The sequence below is a fragment of the Hyperoodon ampullatus genome (assembly GCF_949752795.1).
Source record: "Hyperoodon ampullatus genome assembly, chromosome: 5".
Classification (NCBI taxonomy): Eukaryota; Metazoa; Chordata; class Mammalia; order Artiodactyla; family Ziphiidae; genus Hyperoodon; species Hyperoodon ampullatus.
The window spans coordinates 106774167-106793033 of NC_136918.1; the positions used below are offsets into that span (position 1 = coordinate 106774167).

The 18867-nt window shown below is 38.0% G+C and overlaps 1 protein-coding gene across 3 annotated transcripts in view; it reads left to right on the top strand.

Moving 5' to 3' along the window:
* Nucleotides 1-18867, top strand: part of VGLL3 (vestigial like family member 3) — a gene marked incomplete at both ends in the record, with an annotated part of 41943 nt that overhangs the window by 14579 nt on the left and 8497 nt on the right. For all 3 annotated transcript variants that reach the window (XM_079705608.1, XM_079705609.1, XM_079705610.1), the window contains one exon: nucleotides 6863-7396. In XM_079705608.1, the coding sequence (XP_079561734.1) occupies nucleotides 6863-7396 (534 nt within the window). The remainder of the gene's footprint in view (nucleotides 1-6862; nucleotides 7397-18867) is intronic.

Sequence of the window (18867 nt, forward strand, 5' to 3'; positions counted from 1 at the left end):
TTTTAGAGCTTTGTATGTTAGTTTATCAGAGTAGCCCAGGCAAACACAGCATGCTCTTCAATTTCCATCTCTTCCTCTTCCACTGAGACTATATATATCCTATCTAGTTAACTCACATCATTTTCCCCAATACTCAGGATAATGCATTTCTATGTGAAAAATATGGAATATGAATTGAATGATCAAGTGATTAAATTCGATGAACCAAGTTCATACTATGTACCCAGGATTAGAAAGCAAAAAAGTCTTTAATAGAGAATTTATTAGTAATAAGTTGTATGCAACCTTTGGGTACAGTTTTCTTATTTATAAAATAAGGGGGTTGAATTAAGTGGTTGTTGAAATCTTTTTTTCTATGAAGTTCTATGATTTGAAATGTATTATTTACTTTCCACTTGTGAATAAAACTTTGCCATAGTTGTTTCTAGTTGTGAATTAGTGTTTTTAGTTAAGTATACGTAAGTTGGATAAGATTCATATGAAATCCACAAAATGTAATTAAGGATTTAGCAACTATTGAATATGTTAAAGAGAAGTATAATAAATTGAGATTCCCATGTCTAGTTAAGAGAGTTGCTGGAAATATTGTATTAATTGCCAAAGCAACACAGGTTTGCATAATGCGGTCTTTGGTTGGATTATGTTTGTTTTGGGTTCAAGTTTGGACCTTATTACTGCCTGATTGCAATGTTATCTTCGATTAATTCTCAAAGTCTCTCTGAGATTAACTTCAGCTATAATGTGTGTTGATTAATACCCATCTCCTAGGGTTGTGTTGTAAAGATATTTTGATAATATATATGAATTATTTGGCATAAGGCTTGATGCAAGGCACTGACTGAAGGTCAGATGCCTTTTCTCTCTTCCTTAAGTAAGTTTCAATTCATTTGGCACATAGAAAACCAACCTTGGGTTTTTATTCAGAAACAGTGTTTTCTGGGAGTTTGTATTCCTGGCAAAAACACAGTGTTTTGGACATACTAAGTACTCAAGGTTATTGACAATGTTGATGGCTGTGGCAATAATACTTTAGGAGGAGCTGCTGACCAGCTGTATTAAATTAAAGGGTCTAATTTATGGCATGAGGTTTTTACAGTGCTACACAAGTGCTACAGTACTTCAAAGGAATTTAAAACTGAATTATGTTTGGTTGCAGAATGTATTTCCACAGTAAATCTTTAGGCAAATGATAGAGTGTCAGCTAATGATGGAACAGCGGTCATACGTTACGTCTGTATCTTGATGGAGTTAGGAAAGCCCTCTTTAGACGTTTTGCAGCTTTGAGGCAAACAGTTGACAGTAAATATTTGTACTTTATTTGACATGACATTATAATGACTACCTCTTCTCCCATTATATCCCCTCATGGATTGAGTAGGGTTTCTCAGTTAAGAAAACCTAATGAATCTGTCTCCTCATCCCATCCAATAGAAGCATCGGCTTCAAATATGTCTATTCACTGACCTCAGTGCTTAAGTGTTATTACAGAAAGTGTGTGTGTGTGTGCGTGTGTGTGTGTGTGTGTGTAGGGAAAGCGAGTAGTTAAGTCAAGACATAGACAAATATGTCACTGGCTTAAAAACTATGCTGAGTGGTAAACTTGATATACTTTTTCTTGTTGTAGTTGAAAAGTAAATGTTTTCTGCATGACTGATCTACATCTGTCTTCCTGGAGCAACATTCTCATAAGAAAGCCCTCTCAAAATGAGCATTAAACTTAGCAAAGAGGAGGAAGGTGAGAGAGGGCCTATCTCCTGGGCCAACTGAGACAGGGACTGAGAGAGTTGGGCGGCATCTCTAAGAGGCACTGGAAGTAATCGCTGCTGGGAAGCTTAGAACAAACACGTGGGAGGAAATTGAGGCCTGGTTTATCTCATTGCCCTGCCTCCAAGGAGTAGGGCATCTGACAGCACCCCTTGAAACTCTCACTTTAGAGTCACAAGGCCCATTTTTGAGCAACTCTAGAACAAAATACCTGGAGGGCAGTCTTTTGATATAATGGTACTGCTTAATACCTGAGTGACAGAAAACACTGGAACACGTATCATTTCACCTCTGACCCAATGATTTGTTTTTATGGGAAGCAGAACAGGAGGAAGGGAATTAAAATTAGAGCTAGGGCCCTCTAGGTTGAGAATGGAGTAGCAGTTTTTTTCACTGAGGTTAATAAAAAGGTAAATATTATCTTTTAACATGGATGTTTTCAATCAGTATTTATTCTAAGAATACGTTTTCTGGAGATTTTTAAGATGACTTAAGATAGAGGTTCTACAACATTTTATGGCCCCATTTTTCCTTTTAATATAGTTTTCATTTTCTTTTCAAAATTAGGTAACAAAATATTTATTTTTTAACATTATATGTTGAATTTTCTCTTGCATAAAATGTTTGCCCTTAGGTTGTTTCTCAGAGACACTGAAGTTTAATGTAAAAAATATCCCAGCTACTGTGAAATTGAAAAAACCACCTGATGTTCCATGTTAAAGTCCTTTATGTCTCTAAGACATATTTCTGCTAAAAACCATGCCAGTGAGATTACTGGGTATGCTTTGGGTGGGTTGTATGGGACAATTTCTTTTTTTCTTTTTTTGTTGTTGTTTAGAAATAAGGGTGTGTATGCATGTGTAATATTCTTTAATCCCAAATGCAAACTGAACCAAAGTATATTTAGACTTTTTGTACATGTTAGACTCAGTGTTAACGTCATCCAAATATCCAGTATCACTGAGCCCAGTCACCACAGAGTGTGAATATCGCATAGTTCTGAATTGCTAAAAAGTAATATTGCATGGAAATAGTGTGTGCAGTTTTTCATAAGCTTTTTCATCCAAAAAATGTGGCTGTGATTAAATACTTGTAAGCAAAGAGTCATGTAATGAAAAAATTTACACACATATGAAATAAGCACACTGATTCCCAGGCATGAAACAAAGAATATCATCTGTTTCTTTGTATCAAGAATTTCTTTTTTAACAATCAAGATACCAGATAGTGGTTTTGAAATGTAGACTTGTCCATAAACATTTTCTGTTCAATATAGTTTCATTTACTTGTAGACTGCAACATTATTTTTGAAAAGGGCTGCATAGATCTCTGCAAACTTTATGTTAATCTCAGGAGACATACTGACTGGGAAAATATTAAGTTGCTTCTAATTTGATTTTTCCCTGGAGCATTTTAAAGCTTTGTTCAGCCTCTATGGGGTGCATTTTTTAGAATAGATTTCTACTTTCAATGCTAATGTGTTCACTAATCACAATACAATACATCATAAGTAGGATAATATTTTTGGTAAGGAATTTTTTCATTATTCATATTTCTGCACGCATATCCAAAATGCATAAGCATCTGTAAAATAAAATTAGGTCCGTGGACATACAAATGGAAAGAAACAAAAGGAAAGCATCCAGGGAAATGACATATACTCTCTGTACTTTTGACATTTTAATGGGGGATATTAATAAAGAGAACTCTCTGTCTCTGGCACACACCTGTGGGTTGAGTTCAGCTGTTTTTATAATGGGATTCTGGCCCCACAAGAGATACAAATTATGAGCAGAATGAAGGGTTTGCCACCAAAGATTGGATCTGTGAGAACAAAGGAGCAGATTGGTGGTGGCAAAGCTGCACTGTATAATATAAGGAACCTCTATAAACTCTTTGTATGAGTTTTAAACTTTAAACGTTAACAGCTTTCTACTGTGGGTATGTTAGAAATATTCTACAAATGACCATCATTTAAGGCAAATTGAATTTTCTTCCTACAGCTTACACAATTTTCCTTCTTGTCATTAGCAGCCGCGTTTCATATGTCAAAGGAAGACCATTCTTAAATAGAACATATTTGCCTCAATGCCAGTAAGTGACTTTAAGTGCTAGTTTCTGATAGATTGTGATTGTGACAAAACTAAGCCATTCGAGTAAAAGTTTGCCAGGATTGTTGGAAGGTTTGAAGAAGAGGTTGTCCTTTCATCCTTTGCCTCTTGAAGAATATCATCGCTTAGATTTCCTCAAAGGTTTTGAGCTCCATGGAGATCCTGAGCAGTGGGTGGGAGGAAACTTGAACTGAGACACTGAATAGCCATCTGTCTATGGATGGGGTGGATGATATCTCTGCTCTAGGGCTGTTGGGGAGAGAGAGGAAGAGCTCACAGTGCTAGTGCCACAGCCTTTAGGGAAGCTAGAGAAAGGAAATGTTTGAACAACCTGGTGATAATCGTAATTACGTTCATCAAATTACATATGTAGGGGTTGAGTCAAGTTATATAAGCTTTCCCTGAGGCAAGAAAACTATGTCCTGGAAGTTTATGACGTGAGAACGTGAACATGTCAGACTTCTGAATACTTGTATTTCACAGTACTTCTTAGGATATCTTGCATTCCATGGAAAGATCTAACAAGGTTCTTTTATGTGGAACCCAGTACAAAAATACTATTTTACTGTACTTGCATGACTAATGTACTAAGCAACTTTATCATTATCTATAGATACAAATACTCCATAAGACATGTCACAGAATGGTTAGAAGTTTGGGGCCAGAAGATATTTGGAATTAAATGAGCTCAGATGCCTCATATTTGATTGGAAGACACTGAGCCACAGAGAGGCCAACAGATCATTTGGGGTCCTACAATGAGACAGGGTAATTGCTGGGTGTCAGCTTTCTGGCTGAGCACCCCAGACTCCCAGGCCAGTGCTTGCTTAGTTACCCTGTGCTGGAGGCACCTGGCTCTCACTGGAGGTATCAAGCTTTCTAAACACAGTTCTGACTATAACGCTCCCTAGATTAAAACGCTTTTAAGCTCACTGGACCTCCTCAGGACAGCGCCCACACTTAGTGCATGGCTCATAAAAACATACCCATGTAGGTCCTTCTTAGACCATAGTCTGTTTGCCATCATCTGCCCACTGAACTCTTTTCTGTCCCTCAAATGCTATTTGTGTGTGTATGTGTAGTTTTGGGCCTTTTTTTCACATACTTTTTCATTAGCCTAAAACAGCAGTCCCCAAACTTTATGACACCTGGGACCTGTTTCGTGGAAGACAATTTTTCTACAGAGGAGGTGGGTAGGGGGGAGGGTTTCGGGATGATTCAAGTGCATTACATTTATTGTGCCCTTTATTTCTATTATTATTACATTGTAATATAATGAAATAATTATACACTCGCCATATGCTGACAGGGGGCGGAGCTCAGGTGGTAATGTGAATGATAGGCATTGGCATGGACATATATACACTACCAAATGTAAAACAGATAGCTAGTGGGAAGCAGCCTCATAGCACAGGGAGATCAGCTCGGTGCTTTGTGACCACCTAGAGGGGTGGGATAGGGAGGGTGGAAGTGAGACGCAAGAGGGAAGAGATATGGGAACATATGTATATGTATAACTGATTCACTTTGTTATAAAGCAGAAACTAACACACCATTGTAAAGCAATTATACTCCAATAAAGATGTAAAAAAAAAAAAATACAGAGGAAGCTTCGTTCGCTCTCCTGCTGTTTACCTCCTGCTGTGTGGCCTGGTTCTGAACAGGCCACGGACCACTACCGGTCCGTGGCTCGGGGGTTGGAGACCCCTGGCCTAAAACACTCTTCCCGACCTCTTCACAAGGCTAGCCCTCCTGACTCTTTCTATTAAGCTATTAATTTCTTAGGCAGCTTTAGTGCCCTCTCCCTGTGTTTCCCCTTATGAGAGCACAAACCAAATTACATTGCTCATGTCTGTTTACTTATCTGTCCCCTGCCAGATTGTGATTAAAGGGGATATCTGTCCAGTCATCCCTAGTTGCCCCATGTTTCACACATAGTAGGTCATCTATATAAATATGTCAAGACCATTGAGTGGAGAAATTGAATTGAAGCAAAGTCGAGGACGGTTCTCCCTCTTGCTTATTTATCTCCAAGTGCTATTCTCTGATATCATTTCCCCTTCCCTAAACATCTCCTCAAATCCGTTACCCCAGTTGAATCTCCTCCACTCATGATTTCCACAGAATCTTCACCGAATTATAGATGTTCAGGTTATAGTTACAAGTGTGCTCTCCTGTGGCACAGGTATGATGAGAGCCAGCCATCCAGGCAGTCTACCTGTCTTCAAAGCCCAGTCTCCCACTTGCCAGCTGTGACTCTTGAGCTTCTTCCCTGCCTCAATTTCCACATCTCTAAAATGGGGATAATAAGAGTAACTACCTCATAGGGTTGGAGTGAGGATCCAATGAGATCAAATCCATGCAAAGCTCCTGGCCTAGTATTTTGGGCATTTGGTCACTGACATTAAATGTGAACTATTATTATTTTCAGTTTAGAAACTCCCAGGCCTGCACAGAAAAAATAAGCTTGGAACATTCTCTTCTTGATGGAAAATGGGTCTTGGCAAGCATCACTGTGATCTTACTTCCATCTGTTACTTTCAGCGTTAAAATGGTTAGTTTGGGTGAAAATCGTATTTTCCTTTAAAAGAAATTGATAAACATCATCGTTTCCAACCTAACTAAATCACGTCTATGGCATAAGCTTTTCTTACCTGAGACTTATATACCTGTGACCTCTGCTCAGACTTGATGACAGCGAGACACGCAGGAGGAAATGAAGCTTTCCAGTCCCAGACTTGCTGACCTCAGCCTAGAGTGTGACAGCCTAAGCTAAGCAAACAAAGCAGGGGACTCGTTCAGCACCTGGACCCCTGAGTACTGACCTGGCATGGCAACTCAGAGGCTTACCTGGTATCTATTCACCTCTGTGTGGGGAGAAAAAGAGTGTATACTAATTAGCCTGCTTGTAACATATTGGACAAGTAGAGGCAAGTCTATCCCAGAACTGAATCTTATGTAAATAATGTATTTTTCTGTCTTCTCAGACAGCTCAGCTCTCTCAAGCCAGCGGAGTAGTTTCCCGACTTCCTTTTGGACCAGCTCTTACCAGCCCCCATCTGCACCCTGTTTGGGGGGAGTTCATCCTGACTTCCAGGTCACTGCACCCCCTGGCACCTTTACTGCCGCTGACCCCAGCCCCTGGTCAGGACATGGGCTGCATCAGACTGGCCCCGCCCCTCCCCCTCCCGTGTCCGAGTCCTGGCACTACCCTTTGGCATCTCAGGTGAGCCCGTCCTACAGCCACATGCATGACATGTACATGCGGCACCACCACCCCCACATGCACCACCGCCACCACCACCACCACCACCACCATCACCACCACCCTTCTGCTGGCTCTGCCCTGGATCCATCCTATGGGCCCCTGCTGATGCCGTCTGTGCGTGCGGCCAGGATTCCCGCTCCCCCGTGTGACATCACAAAAACAGATCCGACTACAGTCACCACTGCTACCTCAGCGTGGGCCGGAGCCTTTCACGGAACCGTGGACTTAGTGCCAAGTGTGGGGTTTGATACAGGTGAGCCCGGTGATTTCCTCCTTTCCATAAAAGAAGAAAAATTAATGAAATAAATACAGAAAAATGGAGGATGTTTTAAATACCTGGAAAACTTTTTTTCTCTTCCATGGAAAGTTCAGCTCTACCCATATGTTTATAGAACTAACCATTTTTCAAGAATTCCTGCATTCCTGCAGAAACTGGTATGACTGCGTGAAAGAGGTCTCAGAACTTTTCTCCCATTTCTTAAGCTAGTAATCTGGTTTTTTGAACTGGAATCTCTGGCACCTTATATTTACAAAGATTTAAACACATTCTTTAAACCTCCCATGTCTCTGTGCTCTCTACCAGTGATGTGTAATGCCTAACAGGATTCAGAAACAGTATGTTTCAGTAATGTTTCCTTCTTCCTTTTTTGTCAGGTCTTATTTATTATTTATAAACCAAACTGCTTTCTGGAATATAATCCATGTAATATAATCATGGTCTTTAAAAAGAATTATGGAACATATTTTAAAGGAATGGATTTCTCTTCCCTTTCTTCCCCTTCCCTTCCCTTCCCTTCATTTGCCTTTTGTTATTTTCCTCCTCCCTCCCTCCCTCCCTCCCTTTCTTCCTTCTTTCCTTCCTTCCTTTCTCTTCTCCTCATCCTCCTTATTCTCCTTCCTTTTTGTTTCTTTCCCTCTCTCTCTCTTGTTTTAAAGCATCAGACTTGAGATTACTCTAAAGTCTATGTTCAACAGATTTAGAAAAACATTGGTAAGGGAAATATTTCTTCACAGAGCATTCAGCTCCTCTCTGGAATTCACTAGTTCCGAATGTCATGGTGTTAAATGTTTGAGCTTGATTTTTGGACCAGATTAATAGTGTTAATAGTTCTGAGTTCACAAAATCACAAGCATCATAGGCTAAGAAGACAAATCAGGTCAGTGATTATATCCCCAGAATCTACGTTCCAAAGGCAGCCACCTCCACCTCCAATCCCAGGTTCTTTACCTGGAACACTTTGTGACAAATTAGAATTTTCTTTCCAGAAGTTTAAGGAAACTCTCTTCTTTTTATAAATTTTAGTTATTTTTTCCTTGTGATGAGAAAATTCACTTTTTGTAGTTTTCCTTAGTTTTTTGTTTTGTTTTATTTTGTTTTTTGCAGTACGCGGGCCTCTCACTGTTGTGGCCTCTCCCGTTGCAGAGCACAGGCTCCGGACGCGCAGGCTCAGTGGCCATGGCTCACGGGCCCAGCCGCTCCGCGGCATGTGGGATCCTCCCGGACCGGGGCACGAACCCGTGTCCCCTGCCTCAGCAGGCAGACTCCCAACCACTGCGCCACCAGGGAAACCCAGTTTTTCTTAGTTTTATTCTTAGTCTGTAAGATCTTTAATCTGAATGCTGTTCACAGCAGAGAAATCCCCAGAGTAATAAATGCTGAGCATCAAGTTGCATTCACCCTGACATAAGTGAAACATTCTTATCTTGTTTAACTTGTTCTTTACTGAGCTTTCCAATGTTGGTCATTGCCTAACCTTACCCATTTCAGCTTCCTACTTAACCTCTGGGTCCAAGCTGGTTTTCTAAACTCTCAGGGGACTTGGTTCTCCCTCTCTATGTGAAGAGAATATGATGGGGCTAACCACCACAGGCTTCCCTCCTTCCTTTGCCACACACTAACAGTACGAATGCAACTCTTGAGTTGTTTGATGCCTGGGGCCAAATCTAATGAGAGCCTCAGTTTGGTAGCTGCCATCATTGGCAGCCAGTCTCTGCAGGCTCTCACTTTCCAGGTACCTGCATGGCAAGAGTTAACAGTGCTCTTAGCAGGCAAATGGAACATTCTCTTCTTTCTTAGTTTGGGCTGCTTCAACAGGATACCATACACTGGGTGGGCTAAACAACAAACATTTAGTTCTCACAGTTCTGGAGCCTGGGAAATCCAAGACCAAGGTGCCAACACATTCAATGTCTGGTGTGGGCCCGCTTCCTATTTCATAGATACTGTCTTTACAGTGTGTCCTCACTTGGGGAAAGGACAAGAGAGTTATCTGGGATCTCATTATGAGGGCACTAATCCCATTCATGAGGGCTCCACCCCATGACTTAATTGCTTCCCAAAGGCCTCACCTCTTAATACCATCACATTGGGGGTTAGGATCTAACATGAACTTTGTGGGAACACAAACATTCAGTCTGTAGCATCCAACCTTTGCATTTTATAACATAAATGGGAAGGTGGATGTGATTGCCTTTGCTCCCTGTTTCTCTCTGTCACTTATTACCTACTTTTGTACTTGTTAATTTTGGTGTGACCCTGATTCCTTGACTCATTGTCCAGAATTTTGGCTTGAAACAATCTCTTCAGAATGAAAAGTCATCCTCCTACCTTTTGGAAGTAGAAGAGAAGACATTTTTGTTCTCCCTGAAGAATCTAGAGGGCACCCATATGGGTATATTATATAATAGTTCTTAATACTTAACTGAGCTATGAATAAGTATGTATTGAATACCCACTATATAAGGTATTGCCAGAGATACTTTGTATATATTTTTGCTTTTAATCCTTAAACCAAATCCGAGATGGATCTTCCCTGATTCAGTTACTGATAAGGACACAGCTCAGTTTTCCTATTTGAAAACTGCTTCCTAAATCACAAATGCTCAAGGTGAATTTGAACTAAGACCTACCCCAATCTAAAGAGTTGCTGGGGTAGCATTTCCCTGTTTATATAAGTAAAAGAGACTATTAATTAAAACTGTTAAATTAGACTGTAAATGGTTAATATTGAGGAATGAAGGTTTACCTTTTGGATGTATGCAGTGCTTCTCTTTGTCCGTGTGGGTTTAGGATGATGATCATGATTCTTTCCTGTCCCATAGTTTTAACCCAACTGAACAAAGACAAAGAAATAAAGCAGATAAAGATCAAATCATTAGCATAATTATTGATCAGGCCAAATTGGAGATCTTAGATTAAGCTTACTACCATAACTGAACTTCCTGGAATCCTCAGCTAAATTTAGATTTTGGGAGATCCAATCCTAGGGAAAATCTAGTCTTCAGAAAAGATTCCCATAGACATCTTCCTTGTCACACAGTTTAGAGCCTTGTTAATGTGAATAGAGATGATGGTTGGTCAGACTTGCCTCAGAAAAGCATAGTCTGAGGCATGACTTACCTTACAAAGGTAGGAGGAGGAGCATGCACCTCCCTGAATGGGGGTGGCCCCAAAAAGAGAGAGTTCAAGGGGCTAAGCCACAGAGACTCGTTTTCCTCTCCTATTCTCAGGCATCATATCAAATATCACATCTCTCTTCCTTTAGGAAGAGTTAGGAGTGTTTTAGGTCAGTTCCCCCAAGAAACAGACTCTCTGATGCAGTTTTGGTTGTAGGAAATTTATGCAGTAGTGTTCTTAGGGCAACATCTTTGTTCAATGGGAGAAGAATTGAACAGGAGAAGTCTCACAATGAATAAGTTCAACTGAACCTCAGTGGATTCTACAGGGAGCTCTAGATCTGGGATGGCCTTTTATAATTGTCTTGCCTTAAGTCAAGGTGGATGGGCTTTTATATTCCCACACTGATCAGTTATTGGATGGATTTGCCCCTGGAAGAAAGGTCATGTCATTAGGCAAGGTAGCCTTGTTCAGCTGAAAGCAATTCCCAAAGTGAAACAACTGAAGGTCATGAGCTGCCAACAGCAGGAGAATGAATATCTCAACACAGAATAGTGAGGGACCTGACAGCCCACCACAATATCCACTACAGAGGGACAACAAAAGAGCGGTAGCTACTCTTCCACTTTTCTAACTACTTGTAAAAGAAGTTTCTGTATAATAGGCCCAAGCAGGGAAGGTAAGATTGTTGAGAAGAATGAGAGATGAGTCCCTCTATGTAATCTGTGCAAAGCTGACCTGACCGTGCAGCCCAGAACAGCTCAGAACTCAACATCTTTGTTAGGTGACTATTGAGCAACTGTGAAAAGAGCCTGCATTCAGGTGAGACAGGCCCAAAACTTCCCAAAGACCAGGTACTTAGGCCACTAAAATGTAAGTCATTTTTACATTAGGAGGTAAATAAATTAATCCAACCATTTGGAGAGAAATTTGGTAAAGAATATGCCCTTTTTGTCAATAGGGGGAAGGTTTAATAATTTTAGGTGCATTTTAATTTTGCAGCCATTTAATGAAATTAAGAAGTCTGGGAGATTGAACATGATATAATGTTTAGTGACCTAAGAAAGTTTTAGTATCTTGTATGGTATAATCCAAGGGTCAGCAAAATTTTTCTGTAAATGGCCTGATAGGAATATTTAATGCTTTGTGGGGTCACACTCTCTGTTGCCACCTCTCAACTCTGCTTTTGTACTGCAGAAGCCCATTACAGACAAAAAAATAAATGAGCTGGCAGTGTCCCACTAAAATTTCTATTGATAACTAAAATTTGAATTTTATATGCTTTTTGTGTGTCATGAAATGATACTCTTCTTTTTTCATGCCTTCTTTCTCAACCATTTAAAAATATAAAATCCATTCTTCCATTCTTAGCTCATGGATTATGTATAAACAGATGGTGGGCCTGATTTGGTCTATGGGCTATAGTTTGCTGACCTCTAGTATGTATAGTCCCATGCAGATACTTGTTATCTATCGACACACATACATATGCATGTGTGTGCCTAGAAGTATATACCCCAACTTTTAATGGCCATTATTCCTAGTAATTAGTGTGCAGTGTGAGCTTTGTAGCTAGATTGCCTGGTTTTATAAGCCCAGCTCTGTCCCTTGCTAGCTACAGGGCTTTGGGCAAATTTTTTAACCTGCTTGGTGCCTCAACTTCCTTATCTTTCAAAGATGTTTCATTGGGTGGTTTCAAGGATTAAATGAGTTAATGAAGTAAAACATTTACAGATGTGCCCTGCACATAATAGGTACACTATAAATTATGGCTACATAAGGGAAAGTGATCAGACCTTCACTTATTTTAGCTTTAAAAAACTTATTATTGAACAATATTTCACATATCATACACTTCAGCATTTTAAAGCATACAATTCAGTGGGTTTCAGTATGTTGACAATGTTCTACAACCATCTCCACTGTCTAAGTATAGAACATTCCCATCACCTCCACAAGAAATTCCATACTTCCTCCTTCCACTATTACCTGGCAACCACTAATCTACTTTCTGCCTCTATGGATTTTCCTACTGTGGACATTTCGTGTAAATAGAGTCATACAGTATGTGGCCTTTTGTGTCTGCCTTCTTTCTCTTGGCCTATGTTTTCAAGATTCATCCATATAGCATGTATCAGAACTTCATTCCTTTTTAGGGTGGATACTATTCCATTGTATGACTATACCACATTTTGTTTATTCATTCATTCAGTATTTGGTTTGTTTCTACTTTTTGGCTAATAAGCATAATGTAATGAACACACATATACAAGTTTGTGGGTGAACATATGTTTTCATTTCTCTTGGCTTTGTACCTAGTAGAGCTATGGGGTTGAGAGAACCTCACTTTTTATTTTATATACCTCTCTATTTCTTGAAAATATTTCAAAGGCATTTACTATAGCCATAATTAATTTTTTTTAAAATTTAATTGCAGAGTATCATAATACAGTAATAGAATAGAGTTCTGGGGTTTGGTAGACAAAATTCTTCTACAAGCATGAGGAGAGATGGTCCATCTTTTCTGAAGGGCCCAAGCTAGGGTGAGGAGAGTGAGGTGCCCCAACTCAAAATTTAAAGAGATACTCACTTTCCAAGACGTGCAAGTACATACCTCCTTAAATTTTGCCTCACCCTGCCCTGGCCCTACTTTCCTGCCTTGCCTGACTTGCTGTCACTTATTGCTCCCTCTGTTGAATGGATTCTTCATATAAATCGCTCAGAACGATCAGTGTGTTGATATGATTGTAGGGCATCTGTGTCTGCCCTTCTTGTGCAAAATACCCATCTTTACCAAAAGGCTGTTATCAAAATCCCACATAACACTTTCCCCTTTCCTTTAGCAGTCTCAAAACTGGGTTTTATTGCTTCCATGGGAACAATAGTTCCTGAATGTGATAAGAGGGGCTTAATTGAAAAACAGAGAGGTCTATGGTGAAATGAATCTGTTAACATTGCCTGCTACATACATCTCTTTGAGATCAGAATTCACTTTAGCGTATAAAAGGCTATTATGCATTCTTTAGTAAAGAAACATCTTAAATTTTGCTTAATAAGAGATTTTCCAACCTGATTTTCTTTGGGGCACATTTTGTTTTTAGCATACTTATTAACTTCTCATGGAATGCTCTTTGGGAAATGCTGTTTTCTTTTTTTCATCAGAAAAGCCATGTAGCTTTCAACTTCCACCAGAAACTTTCACCTAACATTTAGCTACTGTGAAGAGGTATAGTTTAGGAAGGATAGGTGGGGCTGAAGATAATACCTAGGAGGGTAAGCTGAAAAAGGGAAGACCCAGGATATGGCAGATTAATTTCAGTAATCTCAGAGTACTGTATGGGGCCCCTTTGTGTGTTAGGGAGAAGAGAGTTAAATGTGGAAATATTTGTGATTGTGATACAATATATTATTAGATATGCATATATGAATGCAAGAATATGTCTCTTCTTATCATGCTCAGAGTTTTTCATGATGACATTAAGTAAATTCTGACCTACAATTTCATCTGTCAGTGGCCATAACCAAAAAAAATGCATCTTATGGAAATGTTGTCTTCTTATTTCCTGTTATTACCAATAATTTACCTAATGTAGGACATATAATGTTGTATATTCCAGCCAGTTTGAATTAATTTTTCAAGTAAAGATTTGTTAATGAGGTCTTGTTACTGAAAAACAAAGTTGACTTTATTTATAAGTTCTACTTCATCCACTGTATTTAAATTTACAGAAAGGAAAAAGAGTCATGATGTGTGGTATGACTTTTTTTCTATAAACACAAGCTGCTCATGGCTTGAGCTTGTTTTCATCTCTAGATTCACAGATATATTTTTCTTAGGCTCCCTCAAGTTATTTTAACTCCAATTTTTTATAAATTGATCTTTTTTTTTTACTTTGAGAAATGTTACAATAACTCAATATAAAATATACATAAACAACTTAGAGTTGAGGTGTACATGTTCTTTTTGACAAGATACATTTAGGTAGCTTAAAATTAAAAAATAAAACCATATTCAACAATATTCTGTACTATATCACAGGTTCAAGAAATCTGGAGCTAAAAGAGAATTTACATATATTGATGTACCTTCTGGTTTCTCAAACATTTTATCATATAAGCATTAACCATACATTTGTATAAGTAGTAGATTCAATGAGTGAATCATTGTATGATTCTGCCCCAAAGTGTGATTATAGCCAGATATCAAACATTCATCTCTCTTTAATGAACATACCTTCAGATATTGAGTGAAATCAAGATTATATATCAAAGAATGGGACATCAGTTCCTATGAGACAGGGAAAGACTGTAACTATAATAGTTAATAGATCTAAAAATGCAGGTTTGTGAAATTTTCCATAAGTACAGGAAGCTATGTTTCTACTATTCTCTCAAATGTTGAGGCATATATCAAATTATTTCTGAAGAGACTTTTATACCAGTGGGCTTGATTAACCTGCAAATAGAAATACTCTGTTAAGAAACCTGGAAAAAATATTTTTGAGCTCTTAAATTTTGATAGTGAATAGGGAGCACTGTGCAACAATAAGGAAGTTAGGAGTTCACAAACGTCCTTCTTTTATTTTTTTCTTCATAGACACTATGTGTCTGATAATATCATAAAAGTAGAATCACCTTAGATAGTTTACTGAATTTTTTATGATATAAGGCCTATAAGCTATATATATATATATATTTATATATGTATAAATGTATATTTATACATATATGCACTTATATAAGTATAACTATATGTATTCATAGTTCTACATATATATTTATAGTTTTATATATATATATATATATATATATATATATGGTTTAATCTGAATCTTCTAATCTGAATATTTTGTGAAAGAGATGTCTTTCATAAATGACCAAAAATGCATTTTAATGCAATCTAAGTTGTAATTATTATTGCTTAAAATTATTATACAGTGCTCCCTTTGAAATAGGCTAATTAAACTACTTCATTGGTTAAGATCAGTCTTGCTTAATACTATAGGGATGCTTTACATTGAAATCCATTAGAAATATAAATATCTTTGTTTTACCAAGTATAGGAAATAAAAGAGTGGGGTAAAAATAGCTCACATACTAGAGCAGCAAATGGAGAAGCAGTTTCTCTCCATGAAAGAAAAATGGATATAAAGTTACCACTTGCTTTTCCATCCAGCCTGTAAGTTACCACCTCTCTAGATCACCTCTTAAGACCCATGCTTTCTTGTAGGTGGTCTGGTGCTGACAAGCTTTGTAATTTTATTTGGAATATTAAGGGTATCAAAATCATGGAGTTTTGCATACAGTAACTTCTTGGAAATCATTTCTATCTCTAAACATATACATTTACAATAAAAGACCAAAGGAAACCAAGAGTTACCAACCTAAGACATTTGAATATTTACCTGATAGCCTAGTGCTCCAATTCCAGGCTTTATAAGGAAAGAGAAATATGCTAAATTTGGAGAGAGATCATTGAGAGCCACAGTAATAATTAACAAGATAGTATGAGCTCTAAAAAATATTAAAATGCCAAGATATTTTTCAGCATAGAGAAGAGAAGGCATCAAAGCAAAACATATGATAGGGGCTCAACTGCAAACAGTTTCTCTCTTTTCCATTTCACCACTTCTTTGGAACATATATACTAGTCATTTAATATATATATGAAGGTTATGGGGTTGGTGATTCATTGAAGTCTTTCCTGATGTTATTAATGATTTTTATAAGTGAAGAAGTTAAGGAATTTTATTTAATAGTGTCATAAAATAGAATAGACACAGAAGCTTACTTCTAATCATTTGATTTCAGCAGGGAGACATTGTGGCACAATGCCACATAAGTGGCATTTTAATATAGAAGCCATCCCTAGGACTATGTGATTTTTCAATGACAGTCATGCTAGTCGATAGAGATTTATAGATTTCTGGGTACTTACCTTGAGGGCATTATCTCAATTAGAATAGTTAAAATGTCACAAGGAAATAGTTGTGGGTTAAAAAAAAAATACTAGGAAGAATGTTTATAAAGTAATACTTCCTGTGGACTTTTTTTTTTTTTTTTTACAGTTTATTATGATTTGGTGACAGTAAAGACTTCAGTAATTAACAGCTGATTGCTTCACACTTTCTGTAATCCTTTTTCTTTTTCTTTGGCCTATGGCATAAGTCTATTTTCCACTGAGAGGAAAAAAAAGAAAAAACACCAAAGGTATGTTACAATATTTACACAGTCTTGAATGGTGTTAGTTGTATAAGGCACATGTCCAGAATGACAGTTTCGTGACCAGAAGGGTAATGGAAACCATCTTTGAGATGCATGCAAAAGGCCAGGAGATCCCAGCCAGAGAGTGAGATCTGCATGAAAAGTGGCAGGATGGTAAATCAGAGGGAGAAATGCATTCCAGAGCACTGCTGTCAGTTTTGAGTATCCAGGACTGGATTCTGCAGGACCTTAATGAAACTCCCCTGCTCTCCCAGGGCCATGTAGATCTTGCCCATGCTCTCTCCCGGCCCTTCATCCTTAGAATGGTGCCATAATGTCACAACGCCCGAAACCTGGAGACTTCTTCCCACAGATCCTCCTCCGACCTTATAGGACAAATGCAGAAGCCTTCTGAGAGGATTCTGAATGTTTTAGGATGCATTTGCATAATAATACAAATAATTGCCTGTGTGGTATGTGTGTGTGAATCCTTGTGAAAGACATCTTGGTTAAGGGAAAATGCTATTTTTCATACATTGCTGGTAGAAAATTAAAGAATTGTAAGCTTTTTAAAAAAGTGAACTAGAAAATGTATTACAGTTAAAAATTCTCATAACCTTTGGCACAGTATTCTTCCTCTTGTGAGTCTATGCCACACAAATACAAGCAGCAGCATATGAGGGTAGAGGTACAAAAATGTTTATTGTGACAGTATTCGTAGTAGCAAAAAAGTGGAATCAAGTGACTGCCATCAAGAGGGTAATCTATGAGTGAAGTATGTTTTGTGTGGTATTGCTGACTGAAACAAACAAACAAAAAAGATGAAGAAGTGCCTATATATGCTCTTTTTATTAAAAAAAAATGGATGTCAAGAAATCCTGCATATGTGTACATGTACTTACAATTCAATGAAAGCAGTGAAGACTAGTTTGTCAATTTGTGTTTCCTTTTGGGGCTGAAGGTATTGGGGTCACTAATATGAGTTTAAGGAGGAGAGAATAAGAGAAAAATATGTATGTATGTATGTATGTATGTATGTGCATATGTGTATGTAAGAGAAAGAAACAAGGAAAAAGAGAGAAGAAAGATTGATTTTATCAATAATTTACTCTTTCCCCCAAACTTAGGGGCTCATAAAATGATGGTAAATACAGGAACGTTAATCTTTGCAGAGATGTTTATGGAAAAAGCAGAGGTCCAAAAAATAGATTCCAGGACCCGTATCTTCACTTAACTATATTATGCTGAGCAAGCCTCACTACCTCTCCACTCCTCTTCCTTAGATGCAAAATGGAGATGATACTCCCTACTCTGACACAACTAGGAGATTCCAATGAACTAATGAACGTGGTTGTGTTTTCTAGGTGGTGACACATGGTGCAGAGCTAAAGCTCTCATTATTCTTAATAAATATGGTGCATTGCAAACAGAAAAAGTCACACTGGAGATGTGAAGCATCATGCATAATTGAGATGCAAACTTTAAATGCCTCTATCACTTCCTGACTATTTCTAATTTAATTTGTTTCTGTTCTTGAAGAATAGCTGTGATATTTATTGGAGTCAAATTTCCCAGTCGTGGTGTTTGCTGGTATTGGCCATACCTTGAAAACTGGGTGCTTTTGTATTGGTTGGGCAGATTATGAGAGAAGGGAGGATAAAGAATCAAGAAAATAAGGATTTGAAGGGTCATCAGAATATACATCTTTGACATTTTTAAACATAGTTTGCTCCATCTAAACACTCTACCATGTGGTAGAGGTTACTAAAAAAAGTACATCCTATCCCATTGTGCTTATGGATGGTTGAGATATTGCTTAATATCACATAGATATTAAGATATGTGACACATAGATATGACACATAGATCGAAAGGAAATTTTATGTGCAGAATAAGGAAGTTACACTATGCATATAATTAGATTCACCAAAACACCATTAATACATGCTAATCTTCAACAGTTGTGAACTAAAAACAGATTCATTTTCCATTCTAGTATTAATTTTGTGAACAGGTTGCTATCAGTAGCTATATAAATTGGGTGGCATCTCTTGCTTTCTGAAATGTTCTCTTAAAAATTGCAAGCAGGGCTTCCCTGGTTGAGAGTTTGCCTGCCGATTCAG